Source organism: Leucopleurus acutus (assembly GCF_964270905.1).
Source record: "Leucopleurus acutus genome assembly, chromosome: 16".
Taxonomy (NCBI): Eukaryota; Metazoa; Chordata; class Mammalia; order Artiodactyla; family Delphinidae; genus Leucopleurus; species Leucopleurus acutus.
In genome coordinates, this window is record NC_139158.1 from 83,221,146 (window position 1) to 83,237,764 (window position 16,619).

The following is a 16,619-nucleotide window of genomic DNA, read 5'->3' on the forward strand; positions in this document are numbered from 1 at the left end:
TATTAGCATTTTACATGAGTGCAGTACACTTAAAACATTAAGCAACCAATCCTGGTACATCATTATTAACTAAAGTCCATACTTGATTCGGATTTTCTTCATTTTTACCTAATGTCCCTTTTCTGAGAAACATGATTTTAAATTAAATTTAAAAACTAAAATTCAATGCAGTTATTAGAACACTTAGGTTTCGGAACAACTTGGGTAAGTGCTTGCATGTCTTTTTCAACTGTAAATTTTATAAAACCTAAATACATAGCGAGTATTTCTTTTTTATACTTAAAAAATATTTTTCGCTGCGTTGGGTCTGTGTTGTGGTGCGCGGGCTTCTCACTGCGGTGGCTTCTCGTTGTGGAGCACGGGCTCTAGGGGCACGGGCTTCACTAGTTGCGGCGCGTGGACTCAGTAGTGTGGCTCGCAGGGGCTTAGTTACTCCGCGGCATGTGGGATCTTCCCGGACCAGGGATCGAACCCGTGTTCCCTGCATTGGCAGGTGGATTCTTAACCACTGTGCCACCAGGGTAGGCTGTATCGAGTATTTCTGGTGGAAATTTTGTGTCCAAAATGGGATGTGCTGTCACACCAGATTTCGAGTATTATTGCACATTATTTCAAAAATAATGCGAACTCTCTCAATAATTTTAAAATATTGATTGTGTGTGGCCATATTTTGGATCTCTTGGGTTAAATAAGTTTACCATTAAATATGAATCAAAATGTATAATTACATAATTTCACTTCATTCTTTTTACCTTTTAAAAGTGTGGCTACTAGAAAATTGAAAATTACCTATGTGGTTGTGCTGATTTGAGGGGCAGAAGCCTGTGAAAAGACAGAGGAGGGGTATTTGGAGAGGAAGGAGGGGTGTCTGAGCGGGAAGGCTGGGCGGTCTGGGCCTGGGGGCTGGCTTCACTGGGCCTGCAGGGAGCTGGCAGGGGGGAGGGGTCCGAGGGGAGGGGGAGGGGTCGGAGGGGAGAGGGCTGGGCCCTGGGGCAGGACACGCCCAGGAGGAGCCCCGCAGAGGCCTGGATGCCCTGGAGAAGGAGGGGGGCGGGGGCCAGTGTGGGGTTGTAGGATCTCGGTGGGGACACCAGAGGGCTGGCCAGCAGTGCCGAGGGCTAGGGGGCCTTTTGAGGACAGAACAGGGGAACTGAGATACGGTGCCGGGCCAGCGTGAGATCTGATGGTCACAATCCCTCCAAAACCGCCTGGCATCGTGTGCAGACAGCGGGACTGATTCCGGGCTGGGGGGTGGAGCTGGCGTTGAGAGCGGCTTGGGTGGAGGCTGGTGGAGGCAGCTGGGGCGCCGAGGGTCCGTGTCCAGCTCAGGGCAACCTGGACGCCCCACTTCATGGAGGAGGACGCTGGACCTGCCGTGCCTCACTGTGTTAGGTCCCGGGGGTGTCACACGGGCCCCCACTCTGGGGGTTTAAGCAGCAGAAATGGATTCTCTCACGCTCTGGAGGCTGGACGTCCCAGATGGAGGGACAGCATATGTGGCAGGGTCGGTTCCTTCTGAGACCCCTCTCCTTGGCTTGCGGACGCTGGTCTTCCCCTGTGTCCTCACATCGTTTCCCTGTGAGCCTTCATCCACGTTTCCCCCCTTTTTTTTTTTTTGCGGTTCGTGGGCCTCTCACTGTTGTGGCCTCTCCCGTTGCGGAGCACAGGCTCCGGACGCGCAGGCTCAGCGGCCATGGCTCACGGGCCCAGCCGCTCCGTGGCATGTGGGATCCTCCCGGACCGGGGCACGAACCCGTGTCCCCTGCATCGGCAGGCGGACTCTCAACCACCGTGCCACCGGGGAAGCCCCACGTTTCCCCTTTTTATGAGGACACGGGTCATACTGGATCAGGGTCCCCCCAATAACCTCATTTTAGCTCCATCACTCTGTACAGGCCCTTTCCGCAAAGACGGTAACATTCCGAGGTGCTGGGGGTTAGGACTTCATTACACGAATCCCGGTGTGGGGATACAGTTCACCCCATAACATTTGCCCCAGCTCACCCGCATTCTTAAGAAATACGGCAGAGACGCAGCATTCCCTTCATTCCCCCTAAACATCCTTCCCTCTTCCCAAGAGCAACGATTACTATTAGTATCTTTCCAGACCTTTTTTATGGAGGAATATACATAAATATGTGTTGTAGCTGGGTGGGTGGCAGACTGTTTTTAGAATAAAATTTAAATCCCCTTTACAGTAAAAAACTTAATGAAAATTGTTTCAAAATAGATGGAGGTGTTCTTTGTGCTAAATACGGTGTTCTTTGTCTCACTTGCAATGGAAAAGTCCCTCGTTTCAAAAAAAACCAAATTATTAAGAGGGCTTACAATACAGATCCCATTTTCCAACTCAATAGCGAACAAGGTCAGCCAAGCAAAGACAGTGTAAACTAGCTCCGCAAGTGTGTCTCTTGCTCAGTAATGAAATTTGTTCAGGGGGCAGCATGATAATCAGGCCTGGTGTAGGCTGGCTGTGAGGTGGCTGAAATTTCAGCCTCCGAAACGCACCCGGTAATTGGGGACCTATTAAAGGATGCTCGAGTGCAGCTTCAGATACTGTGTTCCTGACTAACGGGGATATAATTTCTTGAAGGGAAAAAGGATTCCGTTCACATCCTTGGTTATCCTGAATTGGCCCTTGGGCAAAAAGAAAGGTGATGGGTCAGGTGGAAGCTGATGGGACACACTTGACCAGGAAGAGGGCTTTAAGGGGCCAGCAGGGGTGAAGGAGGAAGTTTAAGGGTGTCCGTTTAAACTGGCCACCCAAGTCCTGTGCCGGACCCATTCCTCCCGTCCCCGATAACCTTGGTCTCCACCTGAATGTCAGCCTTCCTGGTGGCAGGTCCTAAGCCCACGCTGCTTCTAGATCATGGTTCCTCCTTCCTCCGGCCAAAGCCCCTTGTCCCTGGGGGCTCCCCTGACCCTCATCGCCTCCCGGTGGATGTCACCTCCAGCCACCAGCCACTGCTCTTTCCTCACTGACGCCATGTGTCCCACTCTCACATCTCTGGCCCCTTTTTGGAGTCGCACATCCATCCCGTGTCCACCTGGGAGGCCTGCCTTTCTACCGGGGTAAGGAGAGAAGGGGCAGGCGCCAGTTAGTCACACATCGCTTCTGCTCCCAAGCCGTGGCCACGCCAGCTGCCAGGGAGGCTGGAGAAGGCTGCGCCGCCTGCAGGACCAAGCGCCCAGTGGAAATGAGGGTTCTAGAACAGAGAGGAGGGAGGCTGGGTATCGGGAGAGAGCCCTGGACAGGCCACAGCCCTGGCCATGCCTGCCGTCGCTAAGAGAGATTTCCTCCCACGTCAGCCCGCGCCCTCTGCTCTCCCCGGCTCCTGTGCTGCCTGCCTTCTAGCAGCCGTGACCTCGGCCACTGGCTTTCTTAAGGCTCAACTGCTGGATCCACCTTCACTGACCCCAAGAGCTGCTGGAGAAAAGACCCAGACATGCGCAGGGAATACACGCCCCTGGACACGCCCGTGGCTCCTCCTTAATCAGCTCTGTTCCCTCCCCCTGGTGGCCCTGACAAGCCCTCGCTGGCCTGGCCCCAACCTCTCCCGCTCCGGGGTGACAGCCCTGCTCCCACCCCCATCCCCGAGACAGCGAGTACCCACATCCTCAGAGCATGTGACCTGGGACTGTGGGGTCCTCCCGTGCTCCAGACCCCCCTCTCTAGCTCCTCCTCCAAGCTCCATCCCCTCTCTCCTCTGGGATCTTCGGCCTCCTTTCTCTGGTCTCAGACAGAGTTAAGCCTTCTCGACTCCCTTGGCTTCACATCACCAGCAGGCTCCGTTCTCCCATTCATTCTTTCCACAAATATTCTGTGTGTGCGCCGACTTTGGACCAGGCATTTCCATCTCATGCAAAGATTTTTTTTAAAAAAATCTAATATTTTAGCTTTTAACTAAAGATGGCTGTCAAAGGGAGATTGGTATGACGTGGATCCCAGTGTGTCCTTCCTGGGCTGGACGCCAAGCTCCCCACTGGTCTCAGGATGGAGCCCGAGCTCTGGGCCAGGCTGGAGGCCACCGCTATGTGCCCTTGTCCAGCTGTCCACCTCTTACCCAGCCTTGTGGAGCACAGACAGCACTTCCTTCTTGTAGAGTGAACAACCCTGCAACAGTACATGGTGCCCCGACCACCACAGTCTCCATCCTCCTCCCCAGGTCCCTCCATCTCATCTCATATCAGACCACACATCCAGGAGTCACCTCTTTAACCCGTTTTGGGTTGAATTGTGTCCTCCTCGAAAGATACAATCAAGTCCTAACACCCGGTATCTGTGAATGTGGTATTGGAAATCGGGTTTTCCCAGAAGCGATTAATGAGGTCATCCTGGCTGAGGGTGGGCCCAGATCCAGTGACTGGTGTCCTTAGAAGAAGAGAGAAATTTGGACACAGACACGGAAGACACAGGGAAGAATGCTGTACAGATGGGGCAGAGACCGGAGGGATGCGGCCACAAGCCAAGGACAGCGGGAGCTGCCAGAAACTGGAAGGGGCAGGAAGGAGGCTCCCCTAAGCCTTCAGAGGGAGCATGGCTCTGCCGATATACTGACTTTGGACTTCTGGCCTCCAGAACTGTGAAAGAATAGATTTCTGTTGTTTTGAGCCCCTAGTTTGTGGTATTTTGTGTGACAGCCTCAGGAAACTCCTGCAGCGCCCACGTCCAGTCCACGGACAGGTCCTGACCCTCCTGCCTCCACGCATACCTGGAAATAGTCCCACCTCTCCCCATCTCCACCAGTGCACCCCAGCCTTCACCACTGCCTCCCGTCCTCCACTCGGCAGCCAGAGAGCCTTTTGAACCCCCAAACCTGCCCCTGGCTTCCCAAAGCCCTTCAACTTGACCACAGCCTCCCCCGAGGTCTTCAGGCGCCCCGTGAGCTGGCCTGCCCACCTCTCTGACTCTCCATCGCTCTCTCCGGCCCCAGACATTCTGATTTCCCTTCAGTTTCTTACACGGGCCAAACTGCCTCCTGTCTTAGGGTCTCTGCACCTGCTGTGCCTCTACTCAGGTTCCCTTCGTCCCGATCGTCATGCAGCTGCTCCTTTTCGTCTTTTAGGAGCGAGCTTCAGTGTCACCTCCTTGGAGGGGCCTTCCAGGGACACCTCATCTGGCAACCCCACCTTCCCAGTCGCTATCTTTTCGTCTTTTCATATCATTTATTTGTTTGTTTTCTTATTTATTGTCTGTGCTCCCCCAACCCCACTGCCCGATTAGATGCCAGCCCCACGAGGGCCATGCCAGGCCCCTTTTGTTCCTTACTGTGTCCCCAGGATGGGGATCAGTGCCTGGCACATTGTTGGCACCCACCGAACGCCCCTTGAAGAACACTGGAATGAAGAAGTGTATTTCCCTCGTTGAGTTGAAATGATAGGAAGTTATGTAAAAACACAGTCAATGCATGCTCATTCATTTAGTTCTTCTGAATCAGAATTTGGAGGAGAGAGAAGTTTGTCTTTGTATTAATACTTAAGTGGGATAAAAAAAAAAAGAAGGAAAGAACTTTCTGAGCAAATTATCTGTGTGGACAGGGAATATGTTTCACCCTCTTAATAATGAACTCCAGCAGCTCTGGCCTCAAATACTCTGAGAAGCTCTCTGGCGACGAATACGCAAATTCCAAGTGATTCCATGTTCTGCTGAAGCCCTTACAGGATTCTGGAAGCTCAGGACCCTAATCTCTGTTCCCTGGGCCCCTGTCCACAGCAGTAATGGATGCCCGGAACGGGACTGGGCTTAGTTCTTTACACGTAACCTGGAAATCTGACTTTTTAGGAAGTCAGGCTGCCCCTAGTCCCCCTCAATGGCAGAAATGGAGACATCTTGGAATTGCCCCAAACAGGCATTTTACAGTCGCTGAAAGCTTGGGGTGGGGTTTACAGGAAAATGCAGCCAGTCGCTCGATCACAAGGTTATTACCTTTTCTGAGATTTCAATGGTTACTTTAAGTTGACCTCCCCTGCAAAAGGCAGATGAAATGCAAAAGTACTGCGAAACTGTGGCAGAAAAAATAAGTCCAAACATCAGTCGTAAAAGCCCAGGCAGTCTCACCCCCTGGCAAGTTGGTTTTCATTTCAGTACCCGTGGTTTGCTGTTAAGGAAAGTGGAGCCCATCAGAACTGGGTTAAAGCTGATGGGCCAAACAGTAGACTTCAGCTTCAAACTATCTAGAAACCCACACCCAGCCGCCAAAAACACATGTTAAAACAACTCTAATTGTACATTTCAAAGAACAAATAATTTCGCTTTGCTGTGGCCACTGGTCATTCCAAACTAAACACATCTATGTCTTGTGCTTTGTTTTTATGCATATTTTGGGGAAAGATTGGTTGGGTGTGAGCTATTGCTTCGCTTCCCTTTTTTTGTGTATAATTTAATATTGAGCCTTGAGAAGGGCAGCTCAAATATTGTAACGTCCATTAAGCTCTGGGGATAGCTATTTGCCCGGCCTGAGACTCATGCCCCAGGTGGAGGGGAGGCACTTTGATTAACAAGTCCTCCAGGATTACAGCCAGTAAGGGAACCTTTGCTGTTGGCAGAAAAAGGGAGCCTGGAACCTAGGCAGGCAAACCCAGCGCCTGTCCACCGCAGTTTGGCTTCAAGCAGAAGAGGACTTGCGAAGCAGTTGGGGGGCAAAGGCTCCACTTTGGTCCCACTTCATGGGACCAACAAGTAGCCCAATGAATCTCCCTGGCATTGGACTCCACCTTCCCTGCTTCCCCTGGGTGATGGGTGGTGGGTCTCCTGGCCCTGGGCTCACTGTGTGGAGAGACTGTCAGTACCTTAGGGCCACCAGAGAGCCGCGAGTTCTGGGCTAACTGGGGCTGGGACCTCCATGCTGTGGATGGCCCCTGAGCAACTAAGAGCCCACCAGGCTGCAGTCTTTCCAGCCTCTGCCCCTTGAGAAGCACCCTAGTCCAGTGGCCTCCATCTCCTCGGGTGTGACATGGTGACAAGTGCAGTGCCCGAATCACAAGGCGATCGGGAAGAAATAACATAATGCTCCCACGGTGCTGAAAAACGCAGGTGCCCAGTGCATGCCGGCTCTTGATGGTACGGATCCGTCCATAGCTATGGTCTGGCCTCAGCCACCCCAGTAGGACTCCAGTTCCCTCTTCTGAAGTCCTGTCTACTTGACTGGACACAGGGCACCTTGGCATCCCCCTCTCCTGGCAGCAAGGAGGGTACAAGTTCCCGTCTAAATACCTGAATGGTTGGGACATTGCTGTTCCTCACATCAGCGCCCAGGAACACCAGCCCGCCTAAGGGCATGTCTACTGCCCAGGAGAGATGGTGCCGCTGGGGCTGACCCCACTTCTGATACCAGGACCCCGCCCTGCAGCCAGGTCAGGTTTCACAGGCCTCAGCCTCCGTCATTTCTCTAACCGACCTCTCCTGCTGAGATCCTAGCAAACGCGCGGGAGTGCAAATCTGGGAGATTCGGGGGCAAACTCAGCCCCTTTCCTTGGACTCCCCAGCCCCAGGTGGAATGAATCCTATAGGAAGTACAGAAAAAAACATAAAAAGACAAAGGGAGAAATCACCCATAATCCCACCTCTCAGAAATAACCACCCATTTCATATGATTTTGTCTGTATTTTAAAAGATAAGGATGCCCCCCTCCACCATGAACACATAACTGAGATCAAATGCACATATGCTGGGTTTCTATTCTAACATTATGCCCAAAATATCTTCCCATCATTCAATGTTTTTTAGATATATAGTTTTTATGTGGGTCCATAATTCCCTCAAATTTTATTTAAGTCATTGCCTCATGGTGAGTATTTAGTTTCTGGTTTCCTGGCCTCCCTTCCCTCCCAGGTCCCTGGGTATGGCTTGGTCCTGACCCACTCACCTCTCAATTACAGGCTGATCCCATAACTTCTCGAATCTCCTCTTCCCAGAAACACCTAGCGCCATCCCACCCAGCAGAGTGGGCCCTTCAGACACAACAGTAGGTGTTATGGGTTCAAGTGCATCCTCCAAAAAGACATGTTCAAGTCCTAACCCCAGTACCTTAGAATGTGACCTTTTTCTTTTTTTTTTAGAAATAGGAATGTTACAGATATAAAGAGTTAAGATGAGATCATATTGGGGTAGAACGGGCCCTAACCCAAGATGCCTGGTCTCCTTATAAGAAGAGGAGCAAATAGCCATGGGACAACAGGGGCAGAGACTGGAGGGATGCATTTAAGGAAAGCCAAGGACTGTCAGCAAACCCTAGAAGCTACGAGAGGCAAGGAGGGATTTTCCTCTACAGGTTTCAGAGAAAGCATGGCCCGTTGACACCTGGATTTCAGACTTCCGGAACTGTGAGACAGTACGTTTCTGTCGTTTTAAGGCACCTAGTTTGTGGTACCTTATACAGTAGCCTCAGGACACAAATACAGACTTCCTGAAATGCATGACACTGACCCACCCACCAGATGGGCACTTTGGATACATTACCAGACAAAGGCAACCCAAGCTCCCGCACGCCTTTGGAAGCAGGGACTTGGGCTTCTGACTCCCTTTTCTTACTCTGCACCCCCATCCTCCTCTGACTGTGTCACCACCCTTTCTGACCCTTCCTCTCCAGCCACACTCCTGATGTCCCAGAATGCCTTGCAGCCACCCCTAAGAAGGGTAGTATAGGATAATCCCAAGATTAGACCCTGCAGGGCAGTGTCCTGTCACCTTAATAATGATGTGAGTGGGACTTCCCTGGTGGTGCAATGGTTAAGAATCCGCCTGCCAATGCAGGGGACACGGGTTCGAGCCCTGGTCTGGGAAGATCCCACGTGCCGCAGAGCAGCTAAGCCTGTGAGCAACAACTACTGAGCCTGCGCTCTAGAGCTCGTGAGCCACAACTACTGAGCCCACGTGCCGCAACTACTGAAGCCCGTGCGCCTAGAGCCCGTGCTCTGCAACCAGGGAAGCCGCTGCAATGAGAAGCCTGCGCACCGCAATGAAGAGTAGCCCCTGCTCGCCGCAACTAGAGAAAGCCCGCTCACAGCAACGAAGACCCAACGCAGCCAAAATTAAATAAATAAATAATTAATTTAAAAAAATAGAAGAAAATAATTATGTGAGTGACATCACCAAGCCCTTGTTGTGTGCCTAGCACTGCGCTAAACTTTTCATGTGGACAGTAACACCTATTTCTCACAGCAACTACCCCCTTGGGGTAGACGTTGTTTCACAAGGGAGGAAACTGAGGCACGGACGGATTAAGTAATTTGCAGTCGGTGGAGCAGCTGGAATTTGAATGTGGGAAGTTGAATTCCAGAGCCCAGCCAGCTCTGCGGTCTCTGCAGATGGACCATTAGGAGCCTTCCCTCTCCAACAACTCTCAGATTAACATTTAATTGGGGATTTAAAACGCTGCTCTTGTTAGCATGCCTGTGGTCTCTGCGCTGCAATCTTCCCCATTAAGTCGTGTTATGTAAACCACCAGCCCAGATGCCTCAGAGCGCGTGTATCTCCCGGTGCCCAGACCTGGCTCTAAACCCTGGTTCTTTCAAACCGGCAGCAGGGCAGGGAGGTCCTCGCCTGAACTTCGAGCTGAGCTGCCCCAGGAGGGCCCACAGATCTCAGCCCCTGGGCTTGCTGGCTGGATGACCTTGGGTGTGTGGTCTTGCTTTCGTCTTCTGTAGAATGGTGCCCATGGCATAGGATGTTGCAAGAATCAAACGGGGTCTCACTGACGACGTGCTTAGCACAGCACTTGGGCTGTGTCTCTCCCTCCGAGGAAAGTCAGTTTCTCTCTCACACACAGACCCCATATATGGTCATTTATGGTAAGAATATCTGGCCATCTATTCTCCTCCTGGGTAAAAAAATGCACATTTAGCTTAAAACCCATGTGCCTCTGCACGTTTCAATGGAGTAAACATGAAAGAAACGAGGAACAATGAGTAAATTCTCTTTTAGGAAGCTTCGATGGACAAACAGCAAGCTGGGAGAAACGGCAACATATACGGGAGACAGCTCCTCTCTACAGAAAGAGCACTAACGAGTGAAAAAGAAGAAGAGATTTCTTTAAAGTCTGATATAAAAATGGGCAAAGGATACGACCAGACATCTCACAGGAAAATCAATGAAAGGGGCAGATAAGACGTTCCTCTTTGCTCATAATTAAAGGAATGCAAGTCTAAACAACCAAGCATTGCCACTGGTGAGATTTTTAAAGAACGATAATGACCAGGGTTGGCAAGGATGTGGGAAATGGGGGCTCTCATAGGCCATCCATGGGGGGTGTTGACTGTGCAACCCGTTCGGAAGGAAGGCTGGTAGAGGAACTTAACCCACACATTTTGCTGCAGCAATTCCACGGCTAGGAATTTATACCCAAATCTGCAGGGGAAGGGGAGGCTAGGGGCAGGGAACAGTGTTCTAAGCAGAAGGAACAGGACGTGTGTGTGTGGAGACTGTGGTGGAAAGGGGTGTGGCTTGATAGACAGGGTGACGCAGTGACTGTGTCCTGGTCACAGAAGGTGGCTGGTGACATCTTCTCTCCGGAGGAAGAAAGCTTGCCTGTGAAGTGTGTGGGGATGAGGGTCACACGGGGACCAAGGAGCATTGGCAGGGGCTCAGGGGAGGAGGCTGGGGTGTGAACACGGCTGAGCTGGATGGAGGCTCTGGCTGGGACTGAGTCCCATAAAACATAAGTGACTCTAGTTGGTGGACTTTCTTACCTCCTACATCTTGATAGAATATGAGTGTTTTAAATCGCAACATGCCCCTGAGGGTGGCTGGTCGCCTCGACTAGATGCTAATGGTGGTAGTGAGGAGAAGAGACCAGGGAAAATGGGCCAGAGTGATGACCTAGAGGAGGTGTCTGGGGAGAGGCTGTGCGTCCCACCCTGCTTCTCCTCCCGGGCATGCTGTAAGATGGGGACCAGGGCAGAGCCTGCCTCAAGGGCTGAAGTAGGGGCGGCACTGAGCCCGGGATGGTTGGACACCTTGAATGCTGGTGAGTGTAGCCTATCACCATTACCAGTATCCTTACTGGGCACTAAATTTTGAGGGGGGTCTATGGGGGGCCAAAATGACAGTTGAAAGCCCATGTCCTGTACTAGGAGGTTGGTGGGACTCCTTAGAATCAGAGACTTTCGGGGCTAGAAGCAAATCCAGGCCACTCCCTAGTCAGTGCTAGCCACCATCGTCCCGTTCGCTCTAGGATGCCTCCAGTGGTGGGGAGCTCACGACTTCTAGAGGCATCCCCTGCCCCTCTGCACCCTGCTGAGAGCCCTTCAGGGGACCCTCCATTGCCCTTGACATAATATCTGACTCCTTCCCCATGGCCCTCGGCGGTTCAGCCCCTGCTAACCTCTGACCTCGTCCACCCCCTGCACCTTCACTCCCTCCTCACCAGCCTCACCGGCCTTCTCTCTGGTCCCTGAACACGCTGCTCTTTTCTTCTGCAGCCGGGCCTTTGCACATGCTACCTCCTCTCCCGGGGTGAACCTACTCTTCCGTCTCCTCTAGTTAAACCGCCCTCTTTTTTTCAAGTTTCAGCTATTTCGCCTTTTCAGGGAGGCCTTCCTTAACCTCCCAATCCAGGCTAGATGCTGCGGACCTGCTCTGTATAGTCACTCTCATATTGTTATTACTTGCTAGCTGGAGATTTCATTGTCTGCTTGACTCCAACTTCGACAAGGGCAGGAGCTGCCCCATTTGTTTCTCGGTCCTCATCGTCTTCCCCCAGTGAGTGGCGCATACACATCAAGGCCCCCCAAACGCAGTCTCTGATCGGAAGCTCACCTGGGCCCCTCTCTGCTAGACAGGTCCGACCCCAGCAGTGAGGGCGGCCACCCTTCCCATTTCACAGGTCAGAAAACTGAGGCTGGCAGCTGGGGCTGGAGGAGGGTTATAGGAGATGGTGTACAAGGAGGGCTGACCCCGGTTCGCTGAACAGGAACAGTTGCTAATTTTGTTGCTGTTGTCCGTATCATTAGACTAGCCACGGTGTTCTTGAGGACACACGGAACATCAGAGTGGGAAGAAAATACAGCACCCACCAAAAGGAGATGGCCAGGAAGGGACGCACCCAAGCTCAAGTTGAACTGGCGCCTGGCTGAGAGCCCTGACCTGCCTCTCTCTTCTCCGGGTCTGGAGAGTCGAGTGCAGGCTCCAGCTCTCAACACTAACAGCAGGGAGGGTTCACAAGGCTCTTGGTGTCCAGCGCTGACCACACGACGTCTCATTTAACCCTTCGATCATCCCTTGAGGGTGCAGCTATCACCATTCTCAACTCACTGATGGGGACATAGGTGACAAAGCTAAAATGGGACCCAGGTCAGTTCAGTTCCCAAGACGCTGCTCTCAAGCTCTCCGTAGCACAGAGAGAGACACGTGATAGATTCTAAGACACGTGTTAGATTCAGCTGAGACCAGGCAACCTCCCATCGCACAGGTAGAGGTCCTGCGCGGGCACCAGCCCTGCCTCCCCAGTGTCCCCATGCCCAATGGACTGGTTGCCCTTCCCGCTGGGAGGCCTGACATTCTCTGGGACATCCTGTTCACCGTGACACCTGCACTCCCAGCTCCAGGGTCGGGGGCGGGCTTTGCACAGAGGGCTTCTGAAAGCCATTCTGGTTTGAGGAACAGTCACACCACCACCCCTGGCCACAACTCATGGCCACCTCCGGCGCCAACTTCAGAATTCAGTTCCTTCCCTAGAGTCCCCCCAGCTCAGCTCAGATGCCTTCAAGTTCAGAGACCGACTTGGGCAGTGAAGCACTCTTATCCTGGAAGTCTTACCAGGGGCTCATTCTGGCTTACAGTTTTCATGAACATAGTGAACGTGCAATGCATTTCCCAAAGACTTCTTCACATGGAACTTCTTACTAGTTTGCCATCCAGATGGTCTGGAAATCAGGGAAGCTGCTCTATTAGCCTTGAGTTGGTTGTTTTGAATTTGGAGATCCCAGCCTCCGTCAGAACATGAGTGAAACAGCCGGCCGTGATGATCTGTCTACAACACGAGACTCGCAAAGCGGCGAGGGGCAGATTCTGTTCAAAACTCTTCTTTGTTTGAAATGACGAATACAATTACCGATCTCTTTTCACCTTTGATTTTTCAGACGCGTGTACCTAAGTTAATTTTCTCCCCAGTTTTTACTCTTGGTTTTGAGACAGAGCCCCCACATCAACAACTAATTTATTATGGAATGGCCCGTGATTTTTTTCTAGTTAATCTGTCTCTAAGGGATAACTTGCCATTGCAAAGTATATGGCTAGAGAGATAAAAGCAGGACTGAGATTAAAAAAAAAAAAATACAAATGAGAGGAAAAAAAGAAGCTGTGGTTTTTCATTCTTCCCCTCAAGCATAAATTGTTGAGTAAGGAGATTTTTAAACGCCAGAGGTTGCTGGGGAGTGAACCAAAGCTGGAAGCCACTGCACTGGCACAAGACACATCTGGCGTTGCAGGGTTTGGAGGAGGGTTTGCTCCAGCGGGTAACTAACCACGCTTACCCACAGCCTAGCTCCTGTTATCCCCAGGGAGGACATTTTCAGAGACAAGAGGGAGAGACGGCAAATGGGAAAAATCAACATCCAAATTAGAAACTACCTAGATTGTGTTGTTCTTCTTGGGCCCACTGCGTCTTTGATTTCCTACTGCTCAGAGTAAGCATAACAAAATCCATCTGACCTGGTGATTTTCACAGATTCGTCTCAAAATCTACCAGTTGAATCAGATCTGCCCATACCAGCGAGTCTCCACCGCGGACAACTGTGGCCCCCCAGGGGACATCTGGCAGTGTTTGGGGACACTTTTGGTTGTCATAACTGGGAGGTGTTGCTACTGGCATGTGGTAGGTGGAGGCCAGGGGTGCCGCTACACCACCTCCAGTGCACGGGACGACCCCCAGCAGAGAAGGATCTGGACCACAACATTGGCAGCGCCAAGGCTGAGAAACCCTGGTGTGTGTGTGTGTGTGTGTGTGTGTGTGTGTGTGTGTGTGTGTGTCACGGTGAGTTCCCGTGCTGGGGCCGTTGGTGTGCCTACACTAAAGTTTTTGAACCTGGAGACGTGAAGTCCAGGCTTCCCTCAGCTCAGGTACCTAAATTATCTAAGTATCTGAAGGATTAACGGGGTTCTGTTTCCTTTCACTAAAGCACAAAGATCCTCTTGCCTGGTGATACAGCCAGTGGTGAAAAGGACTTTTGAAAAAGGGTTCAGTGGAAAATGGTTCCTGGCTTAGAGTAGGGAACTTTGAAGGCAGCCCGCGTGGGACCGGCGCCCTTCCTAGCGTCTGGGTCTGAATCACGGGCTCCACAGCGGACTCCTGCGCTCGCCTGGGCGCGCCGGGCACTCTTGGCTTCTCTCCTGTGGAATCTGTCTGACTTGCGGTGGTGAAAGGTCGCCAAGGAGCAAAGCAGCAGGACTCCGGAGAAGAGCCACGAGGCTACACTTGCAGTGATTTTATTGGCAGGACAGAAGCTCGGGGCTTGCCAAGGACAACAGCACTGCGCGGTGACCAAGACTGCAGGTTCCTGGGGTAAAATCTGTCCTGCTGCGCTGGACTGTCCCATTCCCACGGGGAGGAACAGCCCGGGAGGAGGTGGAGGAGACATGAAGACACAGCATCCCCCTTCTCCCCTCCCCAGCTCCGTGCCCCGAAGGAAAGTACACAGACTCTTTTCTCAGCCACCCCCTCCTCGCCCCCTTCCTTCCACCCTTACCGTCCTGGCACAGGGCTGCCGTGGCCTATCTTTGCTCTGAGGGAGGACTCCATGACGGTGGACGGCTGTGTGACCTCTCACCCCAGCCCTGAGATAAATGTCCCCTTTTGGTGGGTGTATCTGCAGCTCTTCAAACTGCGAACACACCTTCCCTCCACTTTCCTTCAGACCCCGTTCATCTCTTCTTCAAATATCCTGCTTAGAAATTCGGGGCTGATTGCAGAGCTCCTGCAGGGAGACCTGACTTTGCTCCTTGCCCGTAGTGGAGTAAAGCGTGCTTGGCTGTACCTGCGCAGCGTGTCTTCCTGCAGGACCTGACGCCTCAGGGCCAGGAAGCAGGTGCTAGGTGCTTCTCCTGCTCTCCTTCTTGAAATCCTCACAGCAATCCCAGACAGAGGTGAGGATCTGGTGAGCCCATTTGACAGATGAGAAAGTTGAGTCTAAGAGAGCTGATGGACATGCCTGCCCAAGGCCACACAGGTTGATATGAAGCTGATCTGGGCTTTTGAACCAGGTGGTCTGACTCCAGGGCCAGAATTCTTAACCCTTCACAAGGCGAGGGTGCTCGGGGGTGAGCCTGGCACACAGGGGTGATTACTGTCATTTTTGCCAATGGTGGTGCACCATGGGCAGCTGGCATTTGCAGACTTTTGTTCATTCCTAGGCCCTAAGAAGACGCAGCGGGACAGCAGTTAGTCCTGGAGATGGCCCTTGTCTCCTCTACCAGGGGTCCTGTGGTCCTCTGCCTCCCCGGCCCAGGCCTGCTGGGCACCAGAAGTTAGGGGAGGGGCCCAGGGTCACTGTACCCTCCCCTAACTTCTTCCCCGGCTCTGCTGCAGGACACAGCTCTGAGTCCCAGCAGGTCTAGGATTCAGTGGGCAAGACCAGATTCTGTAGCCTTGGTCTGAGTGACGTGGAGCTTGCACCTTGCCGAGGGAGTCTCAGTGGGCCTGGGATCCTCCTGAACATTTTTGGAGGTCCCAGCCACCCCAGGGCCCGGAGCAGCTGGTGCCTGGAGGTCAGCCTGCTGCGGGCGCGCATGTGGTGCCGGAACCGGCTTACCCCACACAGGGCCCAGGAAGAGCCTGGAGGTGAGGCAGGTGCTGGCCGGCGAGGCTGGAGAAGAGAGCGCAAAACGCAGAATCACCGGCCTGGTTCACAGGCGCATACAGCAGTCCCCAAGAAGCCCCAAGGGCCTTCGGACGGCAGCTCCCTCCCTTCCGACCTTAGGCGGCGCGCCGGTGGGGGGAGGGTGGCACCTACCTCCCAAAAGCACCAGGACGCAGGCGTAGGGGAGCATGGCTGCGGGCATCCCGTCGGGGTGGCAGGACGGCCCCCAGGGAGAGGAGGCGTGGGCGCGGGGCTGTCCGGTGGCAGCGGACTCCGGGAGCCCGCCGGGCTCCTGCGAGGAAGTTGCGAGGGTCCTGCGCCCCCCTCGGCGCTCTCACGCGCTCACCTCCCGGGCTGTTGATGGTTGTAAGTCGAGCTGCGCACTCATAGGTCCAAGCTGCCAGAAGAGGTGGAGACAGCCTCGGGCGTTGCGCGCACTGCCGCGCCCGCGCCCAGCCCTCTGGCGCAGCTCCTCCAGCCATTCAGAACCCCCAGTCGACCCCCCTCCGTGCCCGGGCTCTTGCCTCCCCGCCAGGTCTTTGCAGTGAGCAGGGAGGCCTCCCTCAAACTCTTGTCCGGGACAAGTCAGACGGTGCGGTGCGCTCCTCCAGCCAAAGCGCACCCCTATCCAGGCCGTTTCCTAGAAGGGCGAGGGGGTCAGGGGAAGCTCCTGTACGCCCTCTGGGCCCTCAGACCCCCAAGGCTTCTAGTCAGGCCTTACAGATACTCTTGGAAAAGTTGCGTCAACTTGGAGGCGGGCGAGTGCAGGAGCGCAGTAAATGTGGCCAACCTGGGGCGCCCCGCAGCCCACAGCCGCTCTCTGGGAT

The 16,619-nt window shown here is 53.2% G+C and overlaps 1 protein-coding gene across 1 annotated transcript in view; it reads right to left on the reverse strand.

The window, feature by feature from the left end:
• The window catches only part of APCDD1L (APC down-regulated 1 like), a gene marked incomplete at both ends in the record, with an annotated part of 49,120 nt that extends 33,126 nt beyond the window's left edge, over window positions 1-15,994 (reverse strand). Inside the window, one exon of the mRNA XM_082856369.1 lies at window positions 15,946-15,994. Within this exon, the coding sequence (XP_082712495.1) occupies window positions 15,946-15,994 (49 nt within the window). The remainder of the gene's footprint in view (window positions 1-15,945) is intronic.
• Window positions 15,995-16,619: the final 625 nt, after the last annotated feature.